The sequence below is a fragment of the Mirounga angustirostris genome, unplaced genomic scaffold (assembly GCF_029215605.1).
Source record: "Mirounga angustirostris isolate CCGP_5_RB_7025 unplaced genomic scaffold, mMirAng1.0.hap1 SCAF_4, whole genome shotgun sequence".
NCBI classification, from domain to species: domain Eukaryota; kingdom Metazoa; phylum Chordata; class Mammalia; order Carnivora; family Phocidae; genus Mirounga; species Mirounga angustirostris.
In genome coordinates, this window is record NW_026991712.1 from 23655031 (window position 1) to 23681316 (window position 26286).

At 36.9% G+C, this 26286-nt stretch overlaps 1 protein-coding gene across 7 annotated transcripts in view; it reads left to right on the forward strand.

Annotated features, from left to right (window-relative positions):
- The window catches only part of TRPS1 (transcriptional repressor GATA binding 1), a 258306-nt gene that overhangs the window by 224194 nt on the left and 7826 nt on the right, over positions 1-26286 (forward strand). For all 7 annotated transcript variants that reach the window (XM_045896015.3, XM_064587988.1, XM_045896020.3 and 4 more), the window contains one exon: positions 23975-24097. In XM_045896015.3, the coding sequence (XP_045751971.1) occupies positions 23975-24097 (123 nt within the window). The remainder of the gene's footprint in view (positions 1-23974; positions 24098-26286) is intronic.

Genomic DNA, 26286 nt, shown 5'->3' on the forward strand with positions numbered 1-26286 from the left:
TGGGTGAAAATGTTTTTGCTGCCTACGCTGTATCATCTACCCTGAGAATTTGACTGTTTATATAATACAAGTGAATCTAAATATGACATTTAAGTCAGTCCTCCAAGTGTTTCCAAATATCCACATGCATTGCATCATGTAGACTAAATAGTGAACTTCACTACAGTTGCTGTCAGTCCATTTTATCCAGAAGGAATTAAAATGTTAGTGATCCTGTGGGTCCATTCTTAGGCTTTGTGAACACCAATGAGAAACCCCTGCATTGATGAAGAAGTTTAATAATAATACAAAGCTATAAAGTTGTGCTAGCGCTTCAAAGGGAGTAACATAAAAAACTTGTGGAGGAAAGCCACGGGCTAGCATCAACCTCAACACACACACATGCACGCACACACAAACACACGCACACACAGAGCTGGGAGACCTATTTTGGTAGAATGAAGCCTGGTTCACCAAAAAAGAGGGATAATGAGGCCATTTTTCATTATTTTCCCAGTGGATTTTTAAATAGTTACCTCATAAAATAAATAGTTTTCAGTTTCCACATTACTTTTGCCTTTAATCTGTGCCTGTGATGCAAATAAATGAGTGGAGATTTTTATACTCCCCAAGGTTTAGACAGAGGCAAATATATTAAAAAAGAACATCCAAGGTAAGTGTAATTTCTTACTGAAACGATGGCTTACCAGAAGCTATGGTTGATGGAGGGAAGATGCTTTCTTAAAATGAATCTAGAAGTTACGGTGATTAATATAACATAATAAAAAAACAAAAAAAGAAAGACACAGAAAAAAATGAATCTAGAAGTTGATTGATTTTTAAATTTATTGTTCAGGTATATGCTGTTCTTTGTGATCTTGTCTTCGCAATGCTACGTGCTTCATTTAAATGGAAGACGTTAAAACTGAACCGGGCTGCCCAAGTAGAGAAATATACATTTGGAATACGCATCCCTATGGAAAGTGTTGGACTCAAATGCTTTTGATAGGAGCACCAGCAAGAAGAGTAGGGTGTTAAAAAACAGCTTGAAGCTTTTATAAATTTTTTAATGTGCTAAAGTTAGAAATAGTTTCTTGTTCTTTTAAAGAGGCAACTGAATTAACTTGGCTATCTAGCTAATGAACAGAAATAGTCCACCTTGGTGGATCTCTAATTATAGCCTTTCAGTAAGTTTACAGCTTAAAACATCTGAGTGATTCTGTCTTTTGAAAGCCATGTGAAGTTAGAAAGGCGGCCTAATTAAAACAAATCTTGGATAAACCACTTCACGGAGATACAAGTTTGATGGTTGGATATATCAAAAATTGTTACCAGATGTTGTGCAGAGGCCTTAACAGTTTAAAGATCATGAGGGTTTTTTTTTTTTTAACAAAGCAAAAATATTCTAATTGAAGTTGTCAGCAGGAGTGAGACTAATATGCCTGTATTTGATTAAATAATAGTTTATTTAACATTCGGTGTGGCCCAAAATTGGCCAAGACAAAAGTCAGAAAACATTTTAGCCAGAAGACTTAAACAGAAAAACACAACAAACTGACAGCGCTATCTAGGTGACTCCCAGGCACTGTGGTTTGATAATGTCCATTTTTATCCTATGACGGCCCATTATCCTTTGTCACACAGAATATGCTCTGCAGTGATGCCTTAGAATCTATTCTTTAATGCATTTTGCATTTTCCAAAAAATAAAGTTAGGAGAGCAATACAAACTTATTATTAGGCTCACTGCTGAAACCTTGGGAAGCAAACATCACATCTTTTTCCATTATGTAAATGTAAACAGCTATATTTTTAGGAGTTACATGTTTTATGTAGACTGCTGTTCTGACTTGCACTGGGATATGAGGATGTTAGCTGTATAAAATAGAAAAGTGTAAAACTCACATGGTCCTGTTACGACTCACAGACACCTTTTCTTGATTACATGATAGGTGCACATAACTACTTCCTTCCCCTTCAGTGGACAGCTGTGCACCGCTCTCGGATGAAATGCAAAATGGTCCTCCTTTTGAAGAACACGGAGTCTTGGCCCGTCCAGACAGTCCTTCTTAGTGATTCAAACCTCCCTCTCCTTTTATCTTCCAGGTCTCAGGTGCACACCTACCCTCCTTCATTGAACAGTGTGGCAATGCCTTGATTTTTCCATAATAAAAGTTTCAAGACTTTCCATTGACGTAAACATTTAGGAAATGGTCCACCTAGAATACTGGGGAGTTGATGCAATTTTTAAAAAATGAACTCTACCTAGTGGCCAGTGCCTGAGCTATCGTTTGCTCGCGATAGTACCCAGAGGTCTGGATTTTAAAAGTAAATTGCAGCTTACTCTATGGCAATTATGAGAGGACAGCTACACTAGAGGGTCATTAATCATTTAAGCATTCAAATAAAGCTAAATGTTTCTTTTTAGATCTAAAGTACAGCCCATAACACAATTGAAATAACATTAATGGGAGAAGGGAATGAAAAGACAGAAAGCAGAGCTGTTGCTTTCCCCACGAGTGTGCCCTGGACTCTAATCAGAGAGCAAGATACTGTGTCCAGTAAGGGAGCTGATTCTTGTTGGTCTCCCGTTTCCTACCATCTTGAGCTTTCTCAGTTGAAAGGAAGTTAGGGTGGATGTTTGTACATGTCATAACACTGCATTTCTGGATGTTCAGCAGAAGGGACCAATGACTGGAAGGTTTAGCCTTACAGCTGTTGCAGAGTAGTGTTTAAAAGTTGCTTGTTAGCTGCAAAGTGCTAATAATAACGTACAAAATGTCCCCTGTGGCTAATGGGGGAAAACTAGACTCTTTAAATACAACATTTTCGTTATTAAAATAAATTTCAGTTTTACCAGTGATTTACTTTTGAAAAAACTTTGTAAAGACTTGACGAACATGACACAGTGAACCCCATTTGTCCTAGAGGATAGTATGGAAAATTACTTACAGGTCAGTTGAAAAACTAATGACTCCGTCGTGTCTCTGCTCTGGGTGTCTTTGCCATTTTAACAAGTTCGGTGTCTGTCCATTTGATGCTCTTTAAAATCCCTTGCCTTATGATATGATTTTTACTTTCATATCCATGTCATGTGTTCTAATTTATCTTGTTAGCATCACTGAAAACGGCAGTGCAGAGGTCCTACCCCTTCTTTTCTAAACTAGGGGAGAGTACTAAAGGAGAATGATAAAGTAACTTTGTTCCAGTGAAAAATTAATCCCAGTTTCCTGCATTTAGCACTGTGCTGTGCCAGGAAATGAAAATCACAACACCACCATCCTGAAAGACTCACTCACTGCTTCCCCGTGCCCCAGGGGTGAATAGCCCCATTCCTAGTTTATAGAAAATGCATGACTGAAGCTGGGAGTTACTCGTCATCCACACTCCTACACTCAGGCACTTTGTTGACTGTCTAAGTTGAGCAAAAGAAACACATCTAATGCTATCTCCATATGCAGTTGAGACCATTTGGCTCCCTCCCCTCGAACAGCAACAAAAGACAAACCTAGAGTGCATTTTACTATGTACTTAAATAAATATCTTGAATGAAATTAACATTAGTTCACCTTTATTAAGAATACATGTTATGTTAGGTTGCCTCAGTCAGTCACCAGTCATTGTGTATTGGATCAGGCTTTAGTAACTGTGTAAGATGTTCTTGGAGTGTTTGTTTTATTGCAAAATACAGTTTTTCTTAGAATCACTAGTGTGTAATGCCTGGAACTTGAGTAGTCCGAAAATGAAATGATAAATGAAAAGGCGAAGAAACAAAGAGGAAAGAAGGGATGGAAGGAGGAAGAGAGAGAAAGGAAGGGAGAAGGGAGAGAGGAAATGTGAGTCTCAAAGCCAATGAGATTACTTCAGATCATCTGGAAAAAACAATGAACTAGTATTGAAATGCAAGAACTGGAAGAGACAATGATATCATTTGTTATTTACACCCACCCCCTTTTACATAAATATATAAAGAAGGAAGAGACTAATTTACTGAACATCTATTATGTGACTGGCATAGCACAAGACATTCTGTGTGCATCATATTCATGACCCTTCAGAATGATTGGCTATTTGCTCTTTTTTTTTTTTTTTTTCCTGAGGCATAACCTAGTGAATACAGATAGCTTTATTAGAGCACTTACCAGGTCTTTGCTTATATGGCTTCTCTGATTGTTGGTGAGCAACTTGAGACCTTGGGTCATGTCTTCTATGGGTCCATAGTCCCTATAGGTCCATAGCTATGGGGCCATAATCATCCAGCATGGTACTGGGCACCAAGCAGATGGTCAATGAATGGTATTAAGTATTAATGAATAAGTAAGTGATGACAGATACGTATCACCCGATTATCACATTTAGTGGGCCATGGCCTTGGTTTTTATGCAATCCTGTACATGTAAGACTTTTGGCACTAGATTTACATGCTTTTGGCAATAAGTAAGCCTTGCACTTTCTATTTTTTAGACACTTGTACATCTTTTGGATGACATTGGCCTGCTTTCATTTAGAAATAGAAAATACATGCCAAGTTTAGGTATTTTAGTCTTAATACTCTTATGAGACACAACAGTCACTTGCTAGATTATAAGATGCTTTCACTTCATAGGGGGAAATAAAAGTCATAGCTTTTCTTTACCTGAGAAAGAATATAGAAAGTAGTCTCATGCTCTCTTTGACTCTGAGTTATAACCCAAACTAGAGACATGCCCAGTGATGTAGAGAATTCAAACAAAAGAGTATACCACCTCGTTAAGGAGTGAAGAAAGCAAAAGTTGAAATTGATAGTAATTAATATTTACAGTGTAAATAGGAGCTAGGGCTAGACATAGGATCAGAAGACGTATACATTTTTAGATACCTCATTTGAAAGAGGGTAAACCTTTCTTCTTGTTAATGTAGTAATTTAGCCTTTCTGTAAGATAAGGATGATACATTTGTCTGTAAGTTATTTTTCTGACACATGTGCCCATGGAAACAGTTATTGGCCCATTTAACACTTTCTGATATTTGACAAAGGACCGTAAGAACATGCATTCAGAGAAAAAAAAAAAAATCGGATGCTGCCTTTGTCATCACTGTGACTACTGAAAAGCTCTATTGGCTTTCAAGTACAGATAAACCTTCAGGAGCGTTCTCACGTGAGCTGGCCACAAGGGCTTTTATTGTGAACCTTCCAAACATATCCTGTATATTCATTGTGAACTAAGGAAATGGGATTGATTGAATCTCAAATAGTTGACCATGGCACCTGTCATGGGGGCATCCTTGCTTTTTGTGACAATAAGGTTTTGCCACATTCTTCTAAACAGACTGTTGGTGGTATTGTGATCATTTACTACCTCCTCATAGTGTGGCTTTTGTAGAAAAAAGAAAATGGCATAGATCAACTCTTTCAAGAGAATTACATGAGAAGAGTAGATCATGATGGCTTCTTTCAAGGATTATTCAAACCACAGAAAATACTAGATGGCCTGGTTGGGCCACTCAGGTGTGATCAGTGGTAGTGTCAGCACAGGTGCTTTGCTTACTAAAAGATCCCTCTTCTGGGGCGCCTGGGTGGCTCAGTTGGTTAAGCGACTGCCTTCGGCTCAGGTCATGGTCCTGGAGTCCCGGGATCGAGTCCCGCATCGGACTCCCTGCTCAGCAGGGAGTCTGCTTCTCCCTCTGACCCTCCCCCCTCTCATGCTCTCTGTCTCTCATTCTCTCTCTCTCAAATAAATAAATAAAATCTTAAAAAAAAAAAAAAAGATCCCTCTTCTGGATAGATAACATACAGAAGGGTGTGGGGCGGGGGGGTGGTAGAAGAAATGTATTCATTTTTTTTATCTCATCTGTTAATATCTTACTTCTGATAACAGTCCTTAGTTTTCCCTTGAAAATCCACACCTCCCTCACTTTGATTTCATCTAGTTCAGATGAAGCTGATTTTGCCCAAGATTTGGAGCTCAAGTGTGTGTCTTTGTGTTTTGTTACACAGACTGGGAGCTTAGGAGAAATACTGAATCTCTGATCCCATCTCAAACCTACTAAATAAAAATCTGCATTTGGATAAGATCACCAGCTAATTTGTAACTCACATTAGAGAATCGATTTTAGGACTAATAAACCAATGCAGGCATTCCATCCTGCATCCCATCTGGCCATAGTAGGAAAGGGACAGGACTTGAGTTAGGCCAGCAAGGCCCTATTGAGGACGTTGTGTTGAGCTATCAAGAAAGAAGACTCACTCTTTCCCCCCCTCACTTGTTCAGTCAACTATATGGCGCTAGATGTCCAACAGCCATTTTGCCACCCAGAGAGAAGGTATATGGGTGAAACTGTAGTTAGTGCAGTGGAAACATATACCAGAGGGTGAGAAATTATGCTCTCATGCTGTCACTTGAATCTTGGTTAAACTGTGCCTAAAGTCAGTGTTTCCTGGTTTTTTCATTTGCAGGCGTCAGAAGATTTATCCTCATATTAATCTAGTTTGGGTTGTATTTTCTGCCACAAGCAACTGAAAGAAACTAAAAGTTACAGTGATAAGTAAGGATTGAAGGTGCATTCGAGTCCTACCACTACTTGCATGGATTGGGCTCCTTAGCTGCATGCATGTGAATGTGTGTGAGAGGGTGTGTACGTGTGCATGTGCGAGTGTGTATGTTTCACATTTCTCGCTTGTTGTAACATTTAGAAGCAGAGGAATCATAAAAATCTTAGTATTTAGACATGTCTGCTTTCTTGCATCATTCTCTTAATTGCTTCATGTATATTTACCTTACCTCCCCTCAAAATTATAAACACTTCAAAGGCACTGAACCTTCCTTACATGAGGTGATAATTTAAAGTAATAAGACGTTTATAAATAAACATACCAGAACTTATTACCAAGTGAGTGTAGGCTTTCAAAACCACCACCTGAGGAAGCTGCCAATTTATTCAGGTTTTGCTGACTTTGGAGAGAACGTTGTTGTAAGTCTTTAGAATAATGATCAGCACCCGTTTTTGAGCCGTGAGATCAAGCCAGCGATCTGCTAGTTACATCAGACTTTTACTCAAAATGACAGTGCTGAGACTAATACTCAACCTGGTGAGCCGCCTTCAGTCCTGACTGACTAGCCTTCAACCCCGAGTCCCAGATCCACTGGGGGCCCCAGCTGCTCCCTAAGCAAATCTCTGGAAGCTACACCACCCAGCAGTGAAGGGGTACCCCTGACCTCCTAGAGGGTGCCGAACTCTGCTCCTGCACGACAGCCAGTGCTGGTCCTGACTCCTATCAGTCATTGTCCACACGACATGCTGGTCCATCATATGCGTTTGCCACCCTTGGGTCCCACCCAGGTGGTTCTGCTGTCTTCTTCATCAGCGTTACTCTGAATAAATGTTGCTTTCTTTCAGAAATGAGATCTGTCCTCCAGAAAAGTTGATTTTCTATCACTGAGAGAATCAATATAATGAATATTATGAATATATATCTCTGAGAAACTTTGGAAGAAGTATGAGTTTAGACTCAGAGGCCTTGTCATCTTTGTGTAATAGCAAGTGATTAGCAGTTGTATTTAAAAATTATAGATGAATAACCTGTAATTGATAAGTAAGTAAGAGCATGTTTCTTAGGCTCTTCAGTGTGTCGTAGTGACTTGAGGTTTTGATTTTGTGGGAATCAGAGAATTTTCATCTCTGTTCCTGAAAGAGGAGAAGAGGCAGAGTTTATAGAGCAGTGAATTCCTAAGGGAGAAAATCCTTCCTTTATTGATTAAATATCAGGCATTTAGGTTGTAAGTTTTTTTCTTTCCTGTCTGCTATTTCTGCAAGCCAAGAAGATTTCAACAGGTAATAAACATTCAAAGAAATAAAGGGGTGGAGAAGGCTGTGCATTGGTTGCTAAGGAAAATCTAAATCAACTTAGAAGGAAGCTAAAGGAAACCAATGTTTATGGCTTGGACGAAAATGAATTTTAATTGTAGTTCTAATGGAAAATTATACCAGTATTGCCAAGTTAAAAATTATATATTTATCTAATAATGAAAGCAAGTCCAATCATTTAAGCTATGAAAAATATATTTTCAAAATAAGGATTTTTTGTAAATTTATGACAATTAAAGCAAAACCTCTCTGCTAATGTTCTGGGATTGCATTACAATAGCATATTGCGTAATAAAATAAAGTAAAAGAATGGACCAGCTTATAGAAATTGCTCTGTTGTAAGTGAATCGTCTTCAGAGTTTGCTTTGAAATATGAATTTCAGAACTAGACGTAGAAGACCGAATATTTTTAAAATTTCGTTGTATCTCGGACTACCAATATTACATTCCCCATCAGAGGTTTGTCTAAAACATTTTAAAATAAAAATAAACCATTTAGAACCACCCATGTAAAAATATATGTGTGTGTATCCCAAAGGTGAGTGTGAGCACGTATCTCCTGGGTTAATTACTGTGCTGTGTATGCACATTAGGATGCTCAAGTATTAATAGCAATAGAAGACTTAGTGTGATACAGTAATCATTTTTAAATAATCCTAAATCTACTCAAGTTGAAAAGATTCTGACAGCAGGAGCTTTAAACAGCTGCCCTGAGCAAAACAGACACTGCTTTCTTTTAAAGTTGAAAAGAAGAAAGGTAACAATTATCCCGGAGACACTGGAAACGGAGTTGTCTGATTTTTTTTTTTTTTTTTTCCAAATGCCTTCACTTCTTGTAAAAATAACAGTGTGCTTGGGCTGCGTTAAACAATGGTCGACCTATCAGAAGCAGCGATCGGATGAACAGATCACTAATATATTAAAAGTATAGTTGAACTTAAGAATAGCCTCATACGTACTTTTATTACTATGCTGCAAACTTTATTATTTTTCTGAAGTACTTAATGGAATTTTAAGTCAAGATGCCACTTGGAGCCAAGGTACAAAAATAACGCTTAAGCCTAAGTACCTCTGCAAGATTAGACTTGATAGGGCATTGAGTAAGGGTAGATGCGGTGATTATTAAATGCTGTGTTGTTCCCCCTTCCTACTTCATCTGTAAATCCAGTGTGGCTTTTTATCAAGAGGGTTCTGAGTAAGACCAGTATTCCAGTTACATCAAACTATTTATTTAGTTGCTATATTAAATAGAATGTAGCTAGAGGTATTTTTTTAGCATAGATTAAAATTCCCAATGTGCCTGCAAGTTATTTGCCCTGTAAGAAATTTAGAAAACCTTTTCCCTGAAATTGTCTAACTTAATCCCGATTTATATTTAGTTTTTATAAGTAAAATTCTGGAGAGAGCCTTACTAACCAGACTTGAAAGATACTGCAATTTGCAACGAGCACATAATGGCATCCACTCAGTGGTAGGGGGTTTGAAGATCAGAACATTCAAATGAATTTCTTCTCCATTTTAATAATCTTACCTCCTTATGTTAATGAACTCAGTTCATAGTGATTATTTTCAAATTCTCTCTACATCATTTCTCTAACTGGTCACAAATGTTTGTAATACTTCAGTGTTCTCTGAGTTTCAAAATGACTCGCTCAGATAGGAACTCATATTATTTTTCCATTTCTGATTCCTCCCTCCCCCACTGTTACCAAAGAATACTCATGTTTTAGCAAATCAGTCTATTTTCATGCTTAAAAAAAAAAAAAAGTCAAGTTCAAGAAAGAATAGCACAGCTGTTCAAGATGTCATATCTTATAAAACAAATCTATTAGGAGGGTCACATTCTGGAAGGGGTCAAGTTAATGGTATAAGTGGAATAATTTGGTCATTTTCTGAAATTTGTAAACCTACAAACATAAAAGCTCTGCATTAGATCAGCTAATTAGCTAAACCTCTGCTAATGGTGATTTTCTTCTTCTTTAAAAGTTAGGACTTTTATGTTTAAGGCTCTCCTTTCTTTCTTTCTTTCTTTTTTTTTTTTTTTGTACATGTGAATTGCTTTGAATTTTAGTCTGGTACCAATCAGTCTATTCTGTTTATTTTTGAATTATTTCTCCATTTGGGATGAGTTTAAAAGAAGATGACTATTTCCATTTTTATTTTGCCAAGGAAATATACACATGGGCACACTAAGTATATACATACATATGTGCAATGAGTGAAATAAAATATTGGAAAGTAGATAGAAAAAGAGGGATGATTTCTAGCTACTTAACCTGCCCTTCAGAGAGTACACAATTTTTGGAGCATGTAATGTCTGCAAATGTTTTTTAATCCTACATAAATTATTCCTTCTTCATGAAATGCTACCTGCTGGTTTCTTAAGTTTCATTGATTCTGTCCTTACACTTTTTATATCTAATTTTTTCTCAGGGATATTTTACTTTCTAGTTATATATAACCCTTTATTTGGGAAAGAAGTGTAACTTTTTTGTTTCGTTTTGTTTTTAAAGTAAACCCTTTAGAATACGAGATTGTCCCCTCTGAACTTTTTAAATTATTAAACTGGAGGACCTAGAAGTCACTTTTTTTTAAAGGAAATATGCATGTAAATGTGCAATACATATTTTAAGTGTATGTTTGTGTGCATGTTAATGTATTATGTGTGCATATATATATATTTTTTTTTAAATAAAATAGGGGATGTCAAATTCCAAAGAGTTGCTTATGGATATAAATTTACAGCCAGCACCCAAAATTAATTTTTGTACAGAGGTTTCTAAATCTTGATCTGTATAAATCTAAGTGGATCAACTTTGTGTAGTCTATGAATTAAATATCCATTGTCATATTTTATGATAATGTATTAAGCTATGTGATTGCACTATATGAAGAGAAGAAAACTAGCTAGAATGAGTAATATTCGTAAGGAAACTTGACCTACCTAGCATTCTTTTATATTCTAGAAAATTCCAAAGGATACGGATTCCTTCCCCAAATTTCCACTTGTGTTTTAGGGTGAGACATGTATCTTTGATAGACTGATGAATCTCATGAAAGTAAATAAGTCACCACCAAACTGGTTTCTTTACATAATGAAATCCTTAAAGGTCTTTTGGAACCTATTTGTCAAAAGACAAATAGAAGAGAGAAAGAGGGTGGGGACATAGTATTTTCAAACACATAATTGATGTGATACATTTTAAGGCAGTCACCTAAATGCGAGAGAGTTTTAGGATCATTATTCATCCTCATTGCATGTTGTAAAAATAGAATAAATAAGAGCTTCTTTGCCTAACTTTTATACAAATGTGCATAAATGTGTAAATCTAGATAATTGAATGATATATGTTTATATACATGCCAAAATCTTATTTAGCTATTCAGTATTTTCTAAAATCTAATGTCTATTGATACTCAGTATCTTCTGAAACTAAGAGAGAAAGGAAGAATTTAACACTCGTTGAATTCCTGATACATGTCGAGCATTGCATTCCGTATTCTCCCATATATAATTACACTTATGTTAATTGAGTGTGTAAGTGAATTGAGAGGACTCTAACACAATAATAAAAATAAATCACAACTTCTCGATGTCTTATTTTCCACCTATTAAAATCAATAATTATTAGGCTGACATAATAAGTCACTCTCCTAGGTACTCTGTTCCTTCATTTCCTTTTCGGTCTTTTGTACACATAGTTAATTACATTTCTTCTCCACTCTCCGGGAAACTCTTGGGATTTTTTTCTCTTTAATTTAACAACATCATTGGTATTTTCGCCCTTTATAAAATATGATATTGTTTTAATGAAAATAAAAGCCACTAGCAACATCTCACTACATGTCAGTGATAAAATGTTGCGCTGGATTCGTTTGTGTATGTATGTATATTTGTGTATGTGTATGTATATGGACTGTCACTTTGATGTGTATACATACACAAATACACACATCAACATATGCCATTTCGACTAGTTTTGCAGATCGCCCAGAAGCTCAAGCAAAGTCCATTTCTTTTCCCTCCTGTCACATAATATATAATCTAAATAGGGTGCATAACTTAATTTTATTTTGCATTTCACAAAAGTGAAACTGTTTTCAGTCTAAGTCCTATTTTTGTAATGATGACTGCCATATATATTTCATGAATAAAGCTTCATTTAAAGTATAATCTGCTGATCATAGCATGTATGTATATATATATACACATACCACACACACATATATTTTAACACAATGTCTGTTTATTAAAATCAGCAGAACCCTGTCTTCTGACAGAGGTCAGTTCAATTAAGCTGTCAGTAATTAAATGCCTACTATGTGCAGTGCGCTGATAATGCAAAGATTGAAAGAAAAAATAGGCCCTTGTTTTTAATAGCTCCAGTCCCCTGGGAGTGACTTGCATCTGTAAATAATTGGAATCCAGCACTCTCTCTCCTATAACCTAAATGCTGAGAAAGCAGAGCCATTTGATGATTTAAGACACTTCAGTATATGAGAAGCTAAGGCAGAATTGGCATCCTAATGTTCCAAAAAGCTAAGCTCTGACACTGACAGCAAAATACCTCTTATGAAGAAAAGTAGTTTTGATATATTTGGGGTAAATTTGTAAATGTGGAATAGCACAGGAAAACATCTAAGCCATTTTTTGGATCTCCGCTTTTCTTTTGTGTGTGTTTTTAATTTCAGCTTCTCTATGAATCTTTTTTTATATATATATTTTTAAGAACTTGGTAGTTGATTTTTTTTTTTTTAATTCTTTCACTCCACAGTAGGGAGAAATGTTTCTTGAAGGCAAATCACTTTAAAAAATTAACTTGAGGTCATTTCTTGCTTTAATATATTTGCATCTTCTGCAAAGATTGTGAACAGTTTAATCATGTTTGTCTAGGAGAAAAATAATGCTAACAAAAAAATGATGTAAACACGAGGCAGGCAGGGGAAAATAAAGTTTTAGAAAAGTGAGTTGCTATGTTTTATTTTCAGAGCCCCTCTCATGAAATAAAAGCTCACTCACCAGGAGTTTTGTGTCTCAGGCTATGCTGCCAGGCCTCAGTATTGGTTTCCTGATACTCTGCTCGAGGGACAGAATGTCACAGTACAAAATGATTTTAACTGTTCCATTTGGTAGGAGTGACTGAGGGGTCGTCTCGAGAGTGCTGGATGCGATGAGGTAGTTCTTGCTTTGGTATGTGATACAGTGTGATTAACAAACTCCAGATCACACAGAGACCCAGGTCCGAGTCAGGTTATTAAGTGCAGTCCCCTACTCAGGACAATGTATTGCCTTGCACTGATACAGTTGTATGGAGGGGAAATATACATATATATACATATATATATATGTATATATATATAAAAGCGAAGACAATCATTGCTTTCTTCTTGAGCAGCTGTAGCCAGTCCCACTAATGGACGTGCAAAAACAGAAACTGGCAGCACAAGGTATGTGTTCGTTTTCACAGATGGTACTGCAGACAAGTTGGTAATGGAAAAGGAAGTCGTGTACGTGAGCTATTTGAATGTGGGGGGGGGCGATGGGGGCACAGCCTATTACCGTGCTTTCCTGTGTAATTGACTGTGTGAGTTACTGAAGAAGCAGTTTTCCCATGAAAGATTTCAGTTATTACAAAATTACATCATGATTGTTAAGGAAATTCATAATTCCAACTTGTCTTTTTAAAATAATGTTATTAAAACTTTAAAAATCAGCTTTGATTTCCCTGTCTGCACCGTGCTTCTATAATGAAATTATCTGCCCAAGTTTGGTTTTAAACCCTAGCAGGAACAGAATTCTCATTTAAAGATACATCTTCTATTTGAGCAATGACATAACATACTAGGCGCTTATTTTTACCATTGGAAAGGTGGATTTAAATACCTACGACTTTATGTGTCCCAAGGAAATACAAAACTGAGTACAAATGAGACATTTTAAGAGAATTATTTATAGATTCAAAAATTAAATGAAGTTCAGATTCATTTTTCTTAGTTTTTTATTTTTGTTTTTTTTTAATTTTTATTTAATTTTATTTCATTTTTGTATTTAGGTCCTAGAGGATGAAATGGTACAAGAAGTATTCCCCATCTAGTCTTATCAAGTATTTAGTCCAAATTGCATATTTGGTATCCGAGTCTCTTGTTGACACACATCTGCAGATTTTTAACATGGTTCTTAATTGTTTTGAACTTCAGTATATTTAACTGTATTTCCATAATTTGTATGCTGTTCAGTGGAAATAAGCAGCAATTACCATCCTTCTGCTGAGCAGACTACATGCTATGTTTTAACATCTGATCTGTACTGTATCCTCTCAACTTGATAGCCTATAAAAAGTGTTTAGAGTTAAGAATATTTTGGTTTTCACTGTTCTGTAATGAAATGGAAACTATATCACACATGAAAAGTATCAAAGTCAGCTCCATAGGTTGATGAAGAACATATAGTTTTATATATAATAATAGGGGAAATATTTAAGGGGAAATAATTATAAATATTTTCATATTATCCAAATCTGAGGAATTTATTAAAATAACCTCCTCTTTCAGAATTGGCAGTGTTTTATGTTGAATAATGATGATACCACACATTGCAAAAGGTCTCTGCCAGGGAACATACAAGTATATAAAGTAAACCTAGTAAATTGTTACCTGAACATATGTGTTTACAGAATTTGTCAAAACCCCAGCGTCGCTTTTGCTGCCCCATCTCTAGCCAAGACTAACGCAAAAACAGATTCTGGTTCACAGCTGCCCTCCCATGTGACTGGTGTTATTAGGAGCTAAGTCAATGGTGTCGACTAATTTTCTGCTTTGAAGCGGAGGCTTATTTTACATACTTTTTTTTCCTCTTTTTTGAGATGGCAGGACTAAAACACGGGTACTGCACCCATCCCCCTCCCTACCCCCACCCCTCCCTCAGCCCAGTGTTGTGTCCCTCTGGCTATGACTGTATCTATCAACCTCAAAACAGATCGTTGCCATATCTGATCGAGGATGAGTCATTTCTTTCTGGTACCTCAAAACTTGCATAATTTCAATCAGCTGTTATAGGGTGGTTTGAAGAGCTAAGAGTTCTTCAAAGCCAAGCTATGGTGAAATAATTATGGTAAAAATTCCCCAATCGCCTCTTTAGTACCAGGGCCTGAAACATAGTTTAGCCCTGTGGCTCTCAAGCGAGGGAGACCTGGGTTTGTATCTTAGCCCTACTATTTAGCAACTGAAAAACATCGCTAGGCCTCAGTTTTTCTCATCTGTAAAGTGGAGGGAAGAAGAAGAATAACAGTAACAACAACAACAATAATGGTGATACCTGTCTCTTAGGATCATTTTAACGAGGTCAGATAACGAAACAAAGCCTACGCATGTTATCCTACACATAGTTAAGTCTGGAGAAATATTAGATGTCTGATGGTGATTGTTAAAGAAGGGACACAAAGTAGTCAAGCGAGAGAATTCTGTCAGATAATTGATTGAGAAATGGTTTCTAGAACACAGTCCTGTGTTTTTATCTAGACTTAGAGACTAGGATGTACTGTTTGATACTAGATAAGTCAAAGAACCATTCTTAGTCTTTTTACCTCATCAATGAAAGTGGGGGAATAATAATACCTAGTAATTAATTTTGATCTAAACTGGGATAATAGATGTTAGGAGTTCTTAACCTTCAGATCTGTAGGCATTCAGGTCCATACCAAATGCTTGGATACATCTTGTGAAGGACATTCTTCTCAACAGCCTGAAGTTATTTGTAAAGTATTTTACATATTTTTTTTTTTTTCCTGGGGAGAGTGTCATAAATTTTATCAAAAGAATGTTAGGAACCAGTGAAGAACCACTGATGTATACATGAATGCCATGAGGATGGAAACAGTTTGTGGGCCAGTTATAATCTGTTAGCTAATATGAAAAGAATTCCTTTTTCTTTTAGATTTTTTAAATTTTTTTAAGTAATCTCTACACCCAACATGGGGCTCGAACTCACAACCCCAAGATCAAGAATCGCATGCTCTACCGCCTAAGCCAGCCAGGCACCACCCCATGAAAAGAATTCCTGATTATCATTTGGTATTTTCTGTTTCTTCCAAAATAACCATCCTCCTCCTCATTATCTATTATAAAGGCAACCCCTCATAGATAATACATAAAATAACTATTTGTGTTTGAGTGCACAGAAGCCGAACCCTTTGGATGTTAGGCTTTTTCTACAACAAGTTTCTTCTTTATCATTATCACTTAAGATTTTTATTTTTTATAATGTGGATAATTCCCATAATAAATGTGTTTACAAAATAGACTTGTTAGGTAAAATGTGCAATCAATTTATTAAAACAATCAGCTCTGTTCTCAAGCTGAAGTTTGCTTAAGAGGTGCTAAAATTGTTTAACTGTACCTCCAAAAAGCCTTTTTTCTTCCTTTTCAGTGTCAGGTGTTGGCACTGGCATGGAAGAAAGTCCCTGTGGAGAAAGCCTCCAGTGATTTTTGTAGCTGAAGGTGAAAATGGATCCACGGTGGCAGAAATAGAAGCCGTGAAAGACTTGAGTAGTTCTTTTGACAATAATGACTTTCACGTGGAATGAAAAAAAGACAGTGCAGACATAAATTTTCCAACGTAGTTTTAGCTGTCTGAATACATATTGCTGTAGATGCAGAACAGTAGTACAGAAACAGTGTGGGCAGAACTCCAGAGATCTGGGTTTTTCTAGTCCTGGTTCTTTATGTCATTTGGGCATGACACTGGATATTTGGTTTGCTCATTTACCAAATATGGGGTAAGTCAAAGAATAGAGATGGAGTCCTTCAGACCTACGTAATGGGTTCTATAGGTATGTGATAAATTTGTAAATTCTGCTGATTTGAAGAAACTCTATGAATGATCTGAAGTGTGGGACATATGTTGCAAAGTCTTGATTTGTCTGCTATCCCACTTCAACAGTCACCAGTTGCATCTCAGAAGAAATGGAGCTAATGTGTTTTGCACACTAGCATTTCCTGATACGTGCGGCAACTCCCACATGGTGATGTGTCAGGGCAGTAAGTCTCAGGTGCATTCATACCTGGGTACAGTGTGTGATTAATAGAGTATGTGTTGCCTCATGTCCTGGAACAGAGGTGGTTCCACTGCTCCTAGCCAGGGATGTCAGCTTTATTTACACTGGTCTCCATTATCATTGCTGATGTGTTGAGGAAGTGAATTTAAGCAGGGTAAACAGATTTTGTTTCCAAATTCTGAGATAGGAGATCGTAAGATGGGTGCCTGGCTGAACTTTGTAGAGTCTCTTCAGTTTTCTGGCAAGAAATCTGAGGGCAAAGAGGGCTGTTCTGAATCAGGCAGAGACTTGCTGTGCAGCCCATTTAAACTGCACTGTTCTTCACAATTCTATTTGGAGCAAAAGTCGGCCAAGATACTGGTAACTATTGCTTTGTGTTGGCAGCATTCTTTCCCTGCTCTTCCTAAAATATCAGGTAGCCTGTGCTTTGGGTAAAATTCTGGCTATTAATTTAAAGATGTTTGTTGCAAGCCACCATCTATTTTTAAGTGGTTTTAGGCACTGCATTCTATGCGTTCTGTATTATCTACTGATACGTAGTCAGTAGCTGGTTAATCCTCGGTTGGGGAGAATTGGGAGGAAGAGGTGGCCTTCTCTGTCACTCAGTGGTAAGTAACAGTGATAATGACTAAAATACTAATCGTCGTTTATTCATAATTATTGAATGCCAACCCACTACATGATAGTAATAATAAATACATTCTTTAACATAATAGTAATAATAAATACATTATTTAATTCATATCAACTTTTTTGGTAGTCAGTAGGGCAATGTTATTGATCATTGTCCTACCATTAGGACATTATTACTTATGGGATAATGAACAAGTATCAGCTTGTTTCTGAAATGACTAGACTATTATTACCCACTTCGGTAAAGGAGCACAGAGAGTAAGCTCTCTGATCATGAGATAACTGTCAGCCTTCAAATGAGCTGTATTGGGGCACCTGGCTGGCTCATTTGGTGGAGCACATGACTCTTGATCTTGGGGTGGTGAGTTCGAGCCCCACACTGGGTGTGGAGATTACTTTAAAATCTAAAATAAATAAATAAATAAATAAATAAATAAGATTTATTGATGTAATATACTTTGGTTTCCTCAGAAAAATTTCCATATAATTTGCATAAATTAAACTCCCAGTGTTTATGAACATCTCAATTTGTGTCACATTAACTCCACACTTAGTGTGTTTTTAGCACATTCTACTGGAAACCTAGATTATAGACCATGTTTGTCATATACATCACTATAACCCCCAGTTGGTAGCTCGGTGCCAGGCACATGCTGGACATTCAATAATTATTCCATTCCCAAAACCAAACGGAGTTAAATTTACCATTGAAATTTTATTACTGCAAAATTGTACCAGAAGTTTCTATCACAGCCATCTGTACATGTCCCTAAAATGAAGTTTGCAAAAGATTCTTGATATAATCAAGTAAACACAGAAATTATTTAAAGTTAAAAAATATTTGAGGTATATCTGCCCTAACAGCATGTATGTCAAATTTCAGATTGATTTGATTTAAAATGGCTAAGATATAAAAACCATAAAAAATGTGAGTAAATACTCTGCCTATCAAAGCTTGTTATGTAATTACATGGTTTCAGTATAGTTCTTATACATAGAACACTAATATAAAGGATCATTTCTGCACAAACTCCTTTTCCAATGGAGACTTTAATCTCTTGCAGATAAATATCCATGTCTCTAAATGTTAAGCCACTTGAATGAATAATTCAGTCAAATTTATTTCTTATTAATCAAATGAAATCAGTTCTTTGTTAATGAAATTTGAAAACTGATTCAAATATTTGTTTTGGGCTGATTTTTAAATAATAATGTAAGTAATAGGAACAGCTAAACCAATTTTAAAACTTTTTTTTCATTTTTTTTCTTAAGACACATCTGGGTTCACCAATACATATGCCAAGGCTCAACCCGCTGATCTATAACTGACTAGGGGCACCTGGGTGGCTCAGTCGTTAAACATCTGCCTTCGGCTCAGGTCATGATCCCGGGGTCCTGGGATCGAGCCCCACATGGGGCTCCCTGCTCGGCGGGAAGCCTGCTTCTCCCTCTCCCACTCCCCCTGCTTGTGTTCCCTCTCTCGCTGTGTCTCTCTCTGTCGAATGAAAAAAATATATATATTAAAAAAAAAAGAATGAAGCCCCCTAAAGCAAGATTTGAACCATAAGCTTTCAGAAAAATTTGATGATAGTGTTACTGCACAGTGGTTAGCTGTGAACCTAAATTAATTTTTTTTGTTTGATCCATTATTTTAGTCATTATACTTCTTGCCCTTCAAAGCAGGGGAAAAAAAATTATGTTGGATTTAGAGTGTACTTATATTAAAAGATGTGTATGTCATTTTCTATTTCAAATCCTAACTTGGGTGATTGTCCAAATTCATCACCTGAATTGCTGTTTTGAAAATCAGTATTGTGGTCATAATACATTTGAAACGTGGAAAGGAAACAAGTGATCCCCAAGAATTCTCAGTAATTATCACCGAAAACTACTTGCTAGCCTTTGGCTGGCCTCAGAAATCCTTGCAATTAACCATTTCTATCACCACCCTTACTTTTTCACACAGCAAATTATCAGCCAACAGAAATTATGTAGAGACAACACAAATGTGACCTAAAAGTTACTAGGCAAACTATAAAACTTGAAGTAAAAAAAAAAAAAAAAAAAAAGGTCCCTGAATTGTTGCTTCTGGAATTTTCTCTAGAAATTTTCATTTGAGGTGCTTTTCTTGTAGATTTGGGTTTGTGGCCCACCTTCCCTCACTCTTTCCTTCAGTTAAGGCAACAAAGAAGTAGAAGGGGCACTTGGAGAAGTCCAAGGGCAGAGAATGCAGTGGGTCTGTGTTCAGATATACAAGCCTGAGAGGAGCGTAAGAATCATGCTAAATATGCCCCTCAGGTACACCAATGGTGTCATCCCCTAGCTCGGATTCCTCTCATGAACTCTCCAGAAGGGACCTTGTCTATGTGACTCAATTCTCCTCTCTCCTGCATCATGTCATGGAGATACAAAATATTATTAACTCTTAAACAACTTGGGGGCACCTGGGGGGTTCAGTTGGTTAAGCTTTGGATCTTGGTTTTGGCTCAGGTCATGGTCTCAGTAGTGGTAGGATCGAGCCCCATGTCTGGCTCCGTGCTCAGCAGGAGGTCTGGTCCAGATTCTCTCTCTCCTTCTCCCTCTTCTCCTCCTGCTCTCTCTCTCTCTCAAAAAAATAATAAAAATTAAAAAAAAAACCCAGCTTGTAGAAAAGGAGAAGTAATCTTATTATTAAACACACATGTGCACATACAGAAACATCGACAACGTAGGACCATAATGATGTATATAAAGGAGAATTGGAGTCTTGTTCTACCTGATTTTGTATCGTCAGGATCTAGCAAGTACCTGGCTTCAACTGTTCCTCCAAAATAAGTGTGAATTGTAGGATTGGAACAGTCTTGATTTTCTTTTCTCTTGTTTCTTTTCTACAACATCATTAGTCATCTTTGCCCAACTGGAAATAAATTTGTCAATCCAAATGGATGACATTTAGAAGGAATATTTTTTAAAAACTTTTTTCAAAAATGGGAGTGACTATTAATGATAAAAAAAATAATAGCAGGTGAGATTCCTTCTTTTCTTTTAATTCCAGTAGATTATTTTCAACTTTATTAATGTTTAGTCTTTCAAGACAGAGCACTGGGTGCTTGTTACTTAGAATATTTGATGACCATTAGGAGTCATGATTTCCGTCCTTAACACACACAGTCTAAAGGAGAATGACAAAATATTTTAAAACTCTGTCATGCATGATAAACTATGAATGAAATAAAGTCTTCGGTGCCTTTCTTTCTCTTTAACAAGGCCAAGAGTGTTTTTTAAAAAGTGGGGCAAGAGAGACTTCTATTCCGCCTTCCTTTGGCAACAGACCTGCTTCTCTACACGTGATTGGGCTAAGGATGTCGATAACTTCAAAAAGATGCTTTACTGTGTCCAGCCAGGTTACATTACACACAGAGTGACCAGGTCAGGGCTCTCATCTGTGTTGTAGTTGAGAGAGATGTGGCATAGGTACGATTCTGTGGTCACACAGCTAAGCATACTATCCACATAGGCCACCTTCTCTGCTGCTTCCAGAAATTCCAAATGCACCAAAACTAAAGTGGTACAGTGCTTACCAAAGCGATAAATGTGTTTAGATGGGAGTTAACTTAATATGTGAAATATTTCTCACCTCCCTCCTACTTTCCACCCCCACACAAGTACGCTCTATTGAATTCTAGGTGTGAACACCTAGATATTTCACTCTGACTCAACTTTCCATTCTCATATTTGATAAGATTGACACAAATGAAATACATTTGATAATATCCAACTGTATGTCTTAAGCATCTCTATAATGCTCAAAAAGTAGATTAAGGAGATGAAAACAAAGCTAGCCAAGTATTTTTCTCTTACCAAAAAAAAAAAAAAATTGTATCCCTTTTACAAATAGCTAACTTACTGAGTATTTACTACATCCCTGGAACTGTTTTAATTGCATCCATTTGCCCACATACTACAGCGGCTCACACTTTAAAGATGGAGAAATTGAAGCTTTGAGAGGTTAAGTAACTTGCCTAAAGTTGCACCTGGCAAAAGGCAGAGACATGTTTTGAATACAAGTAGTCTGACTCCTAAATCTGATTATTAACCTCCATGCTATACTGACTCTGGGTAAATGAATCCAGAGTACCCCTGATGTCTTTAAAATAAGATGTAGTTTTCCCAAAATATGCCTCTTTAGTGGAGCTTAAGTGCTGCTTAAAGCAGGATATGCCTGTGGAAACCAGTGCTATAATTTTAGGACTTTCCCTCTAACTAATGAAGGGCATTTTCTTTGCAAGAGAATTAAGCACAAAATTGTGCAAGGATTGAAATGCTCTCAGAAACCAGGATTACACCCACTTTGGCATGCTGTGTCAAGCACCCAGGGCATAAGGAAAGAAAAGCAGGCTGGAGTGAATGGTTACACATTCAGATTTGAGCCTCAGCCATATATGTGGGTTAGTTTCCAAATGGACATTTACATTGACTTTATGTGGATCAAGTTGGTGTTTATTTGCCAAACGTGTTATTTAGATCTAGGAAAAAGATGGCGTGGCCCCAGGGAAGTTTCACAATTATAACCTAACTAGGCTCCCCAGCTTACTTCAGATAAAGGGGGCCCCGGAATGTTTGATAAACATAGCATCTAATAGTTCATTGATTTTGAGAAGGGAGCAGTCTCTGCTTTTGCAGGAGGTCCCAACTGGGACTTGTGGACTGACACCCAGCACTTGCCATTGCTCTAACCATGATGCATTCATTCCTGGTCCTGACTTGGGCGGAGAGGGACTAAAAGGGGAGCCAGAGATTATCTTTGTGAAAAATCTAGCTTTTATTACATCACCCAAAGTAGCACGACCTGCTACACTAATGAAGTCGTGTTCTTGGTTGAAAAGGGCAATTGTTAGCCTGACTTTGTGCGCACTAAAAACATTCCCCCGATCTTGTTAAATTATTGCTCTCATTTCAGATTTTTATGGCTGTGCAGCTTACCAGCCCTCATTTCTTTACGTTTCATTCATTTTCCTTGTATTGATGATTAATGGAGGATGTCGAATGTTAGAGTGAGCAGGCATCAGCAATTGCAAGATCATAATTAGTTTAGCTGACGAGGGCCTCTGATAGCACTTGCATCTGGATGGAAAAATTACCCTATAGGGAACTGGCTGCTCACCAGGTCTTTTTAGTGATACATTGTGAAACACCCGATGAATCAAATGCCCTTTCAATGCCAAGAAAGTGTTCCAGTCTTGAAGCCAAAATTATGTCTGCAGAAAGCTTTCCATTTGAAATGTATCAGAGTACAATTATAACCATTGTATTTTCTTGGCAGGGATACCACTGGTCTACAGTATGGACTCAAGTTAAATAAATTGCCTAAATTTTATGAATCCCTGAAATTTTGACTTACGGTATTTGTAATTTTAAATTTATAATAAAATTGGGTTCCAGCAACATTTTTTCCACTCCTTATCTAACGTGCATATTTTATCATTAAAGGCTTCGCTTCATAGTGAAAGGAGAGGGAAGTTGCAATTCAGGCTGTCTTTTTTTTTTTTTTTTCTTGCAGCAGGAGCATTTCATTTCCTGCCTGTTAGTATTTGCGCCTACAAACACAGCCTGACTTTTGTTTCAATGGGTTTAATGGAATCATTACTTGATAGCAAGAATGGAACAAGCAATACTAATTATCGACTTTTAAATATTCTTAGATTATTTTTGAATCTGGTGATTACAGAATTCAGCCCACTAAAATCAATTTGTATTCGGAAACGCTTGTGATTTCCAAGACTGAGGCAAATAAAATAAATAACCATTGATGGGACTAGCTTGTCTGGCTTCGGCGGGCACCCCTTAAGCGCTCTCAGTAATACTGTACTTCAAGTTGACAGCAAGTTTCGACTGGTCCCCTCAGCTTTGGGAAATAGACGATGTTCTCTTTCAAAGTTTACCATTGCAACCCCCCAAACTAGAATTGAGTGTGTGATATTCTCTTAATACTTGTTTTACATGAATGCCCCCCCAAAAGACACAAATTGGGCTTAATTTTAAATGGTTTCCATGCCGCCTTTATTCCCCGCTTGACTATATTTTTAAAGCTCAGGTAGCCTGTGGCCCCCCCTTTGCTGAAGTATATTAAACATATTGCCACATTCTGTCTTGCGACTTCTGTTGTGACACTTTTAAAAGGTATATTTTAGGGTTCAGCATTGAGGAGCCATCATTAAAGGCATAGAACCGAAAGTTCAAGAAGCTAAAGCTGTTTCTGGGAAAAGCCTTCCGTGTGGCACACACCTCATCCATCACTGTAGGGTTAATTATAATGAAAATCAGTGGTGCCTATTAAACACAATTGAACCTGACCTCATTATGGGCAGTGTGGTTTTGTACTGTCATTGTTGCCAATCTGAAGACAAAACTCCTGGGTTGATTTGGTCCAACTCCACTGATCATGTGACTCACCCCGACCTTGTGTTTTTCTCCCCCCCGTTTCAGAGGCGTAGAGGCTCGGGTGTTTTTTGTGCCAATTGCTTGACCACAAAGACCTCTCTCTGGCGAAAGAATGCAAATGGCGGATATGTATGCAATGCGTGTGGCCTCTACCAGAAGCTTCACTCGGTAAGAGCTTGTTAGACTGTTTGAGGAAAAGCTTTATAAAGCAGCCTGGTCTGTGGTGGGATGTGTACCGTTCCCTGGCTTGCAAGGCCTGCTCCCGCAGAGTTTAATACAGTCACTTTGAGAGCACCTGTGATTGATGGTGAAATGGCCTTCGATGTTATGGGGAGATATGTTTGAGATCATTAGTAATGCATTATGCTTCTTTTGGTATAAACGAGGAAAATGATTGATTTCTGGGAACTTCCCATAACAGATAGTCGAACTAATGGTTATCAGAATTTGGTGAAATTAATTTAGGCAGAAAGGAGAAACCTTAAAAGTTCGAAAATACATAAAAAGTGTTTCTAAAAGAGGACCCTCCTATTTCACATAAACGCAGGGCAGGGAAAGAATGCTTATGTTCACTTTAACTTCAGAATTTGCAAGTGTCCTCTTGGCTGCTGTGGGGGCTAGAAGTTAGGCACGTTCAGAAGAGTGGTTCTGAACTAGGACCCGAGAATGCCAGGCCAATCTCTTCGCTTCTTCTGAGGGATATATTCAAGTGAGGTATCTCAGGGCCCCAACGGCACACATCCCAGTAGAGTAAGGTGCGAAGGTGCTTTGTGTTTTAAACTCTCTGGCTGGCTTCTTTCTGTGGCTCACCAAAATACTTCCAGAACTTTCTTCTCAGATTTTAGTTAGAATCCTCTGATAAAGTTTAAGCTCACAAATTCCCCCCATCTCCATATGCATTTGACGTCCTGAAGGATATTTTATTTTAGTTTTAGGAAGTTTATCTGCTGACAAGAGCTGCCTTTAAAAATAGGAATACCCCACTTAGTAAACAGAAATCCATTTCCCTCTGCCTTTTTCATTTTGTTTGGCATTTTACCATAGCTCTTAGCACAGCCAATGAATAAATTACAGCTACAGGGAATACAGTTTTAGACAAAACGTCCTCATAAATGGACCACTGGAAGCACTCTTTAAAAAATGCATGCTGCCAACGATACTAATTGGTGATAAACTGTAAAACCTTAGTTATTACGTGTAGCTAACAGATTCTGCCCCCCCCACATCACCTTCCTTTTGCTTCACCTTCACCATTTTAGCACAGCAATAAGCTTTCATTTAATGAGTACTGACATTAATGATTTTAATTGAACTCTGGCCAATCGTAGGCCAAGAATTAATTAAACTACTGCTCTTCCAGCTTATGATAATTTAACAACTATGATATAAAGTAAGCTCTTTTTTTTTTACAATTATTTTAATATTCATCTCTCCAGAGGCAAGATGTATTCAGTTTTGAGTTTCTTTACGTCGTAAATTTAAATACATAAAGGTTATGCTCACATCTCATGTCAAAGACTGTCACAAAAGTTATAAAAGTTTTAAAAGAGTATTAATGCAAATTTCCAGTTTCCTTATAGATATTAAATACTGCATATTCTCATAATACAAATACGAGCTCTTTATAAACCTGAACATTCTGAACAAAATAAATGAATATGGCATATCCAAGGGATGTGGCATTTTCATTCTGAAACCAATAATTGAATTGTCAGTGACAAATGTGTTATCTTTCTTGCTTTCAAAATGCCTCCGTGACAATAGAAATATTCCAAAAAGGATTTATATTTATATTTTGTTTAAGATATAAAAGGTCTCTCTTGCGTTAAGGTGCATTCTTTCTAGGAATAATTCACAAATTACATAATACATATATATATATTTACATTCTATGTAGAAATTATTTGCTTCAAGATTTCAGTAATCTTTTAGAAAAACCCGGTTTTAGCCCACTTAAAGAGTTTCCTAAATTTTAACCTGTAAATATGCATTAATTTATTTAACTTATTCTTTTTATTTTATAAATCAAAGTTAGAGCTCTCATTGCAAGTAAAGTTTTTGGCATAGTGTTATCTATGGGTTTTAGTCCTGTGATATAAACGCCTGTTGAACATGTACATAACTACCAATCATACCACGCTTAAGCTGAATAAAAAACAAGCTGAGTGAAAGCCAGCATTCTAACTAAGTACAGAGTAGAATGATGTATCAGGTATTTGGACCAAAGCTACAAAAGAATTTAGATTTTCAACAGAAAACAAATGCTTTACCTGTTAACAAGTAAAATTTTCCATAGTGATATATAAAATCCTATTAAACAAGGAGAAATAAAAGTGAGAGGTGAAAAAAAAAAGTCT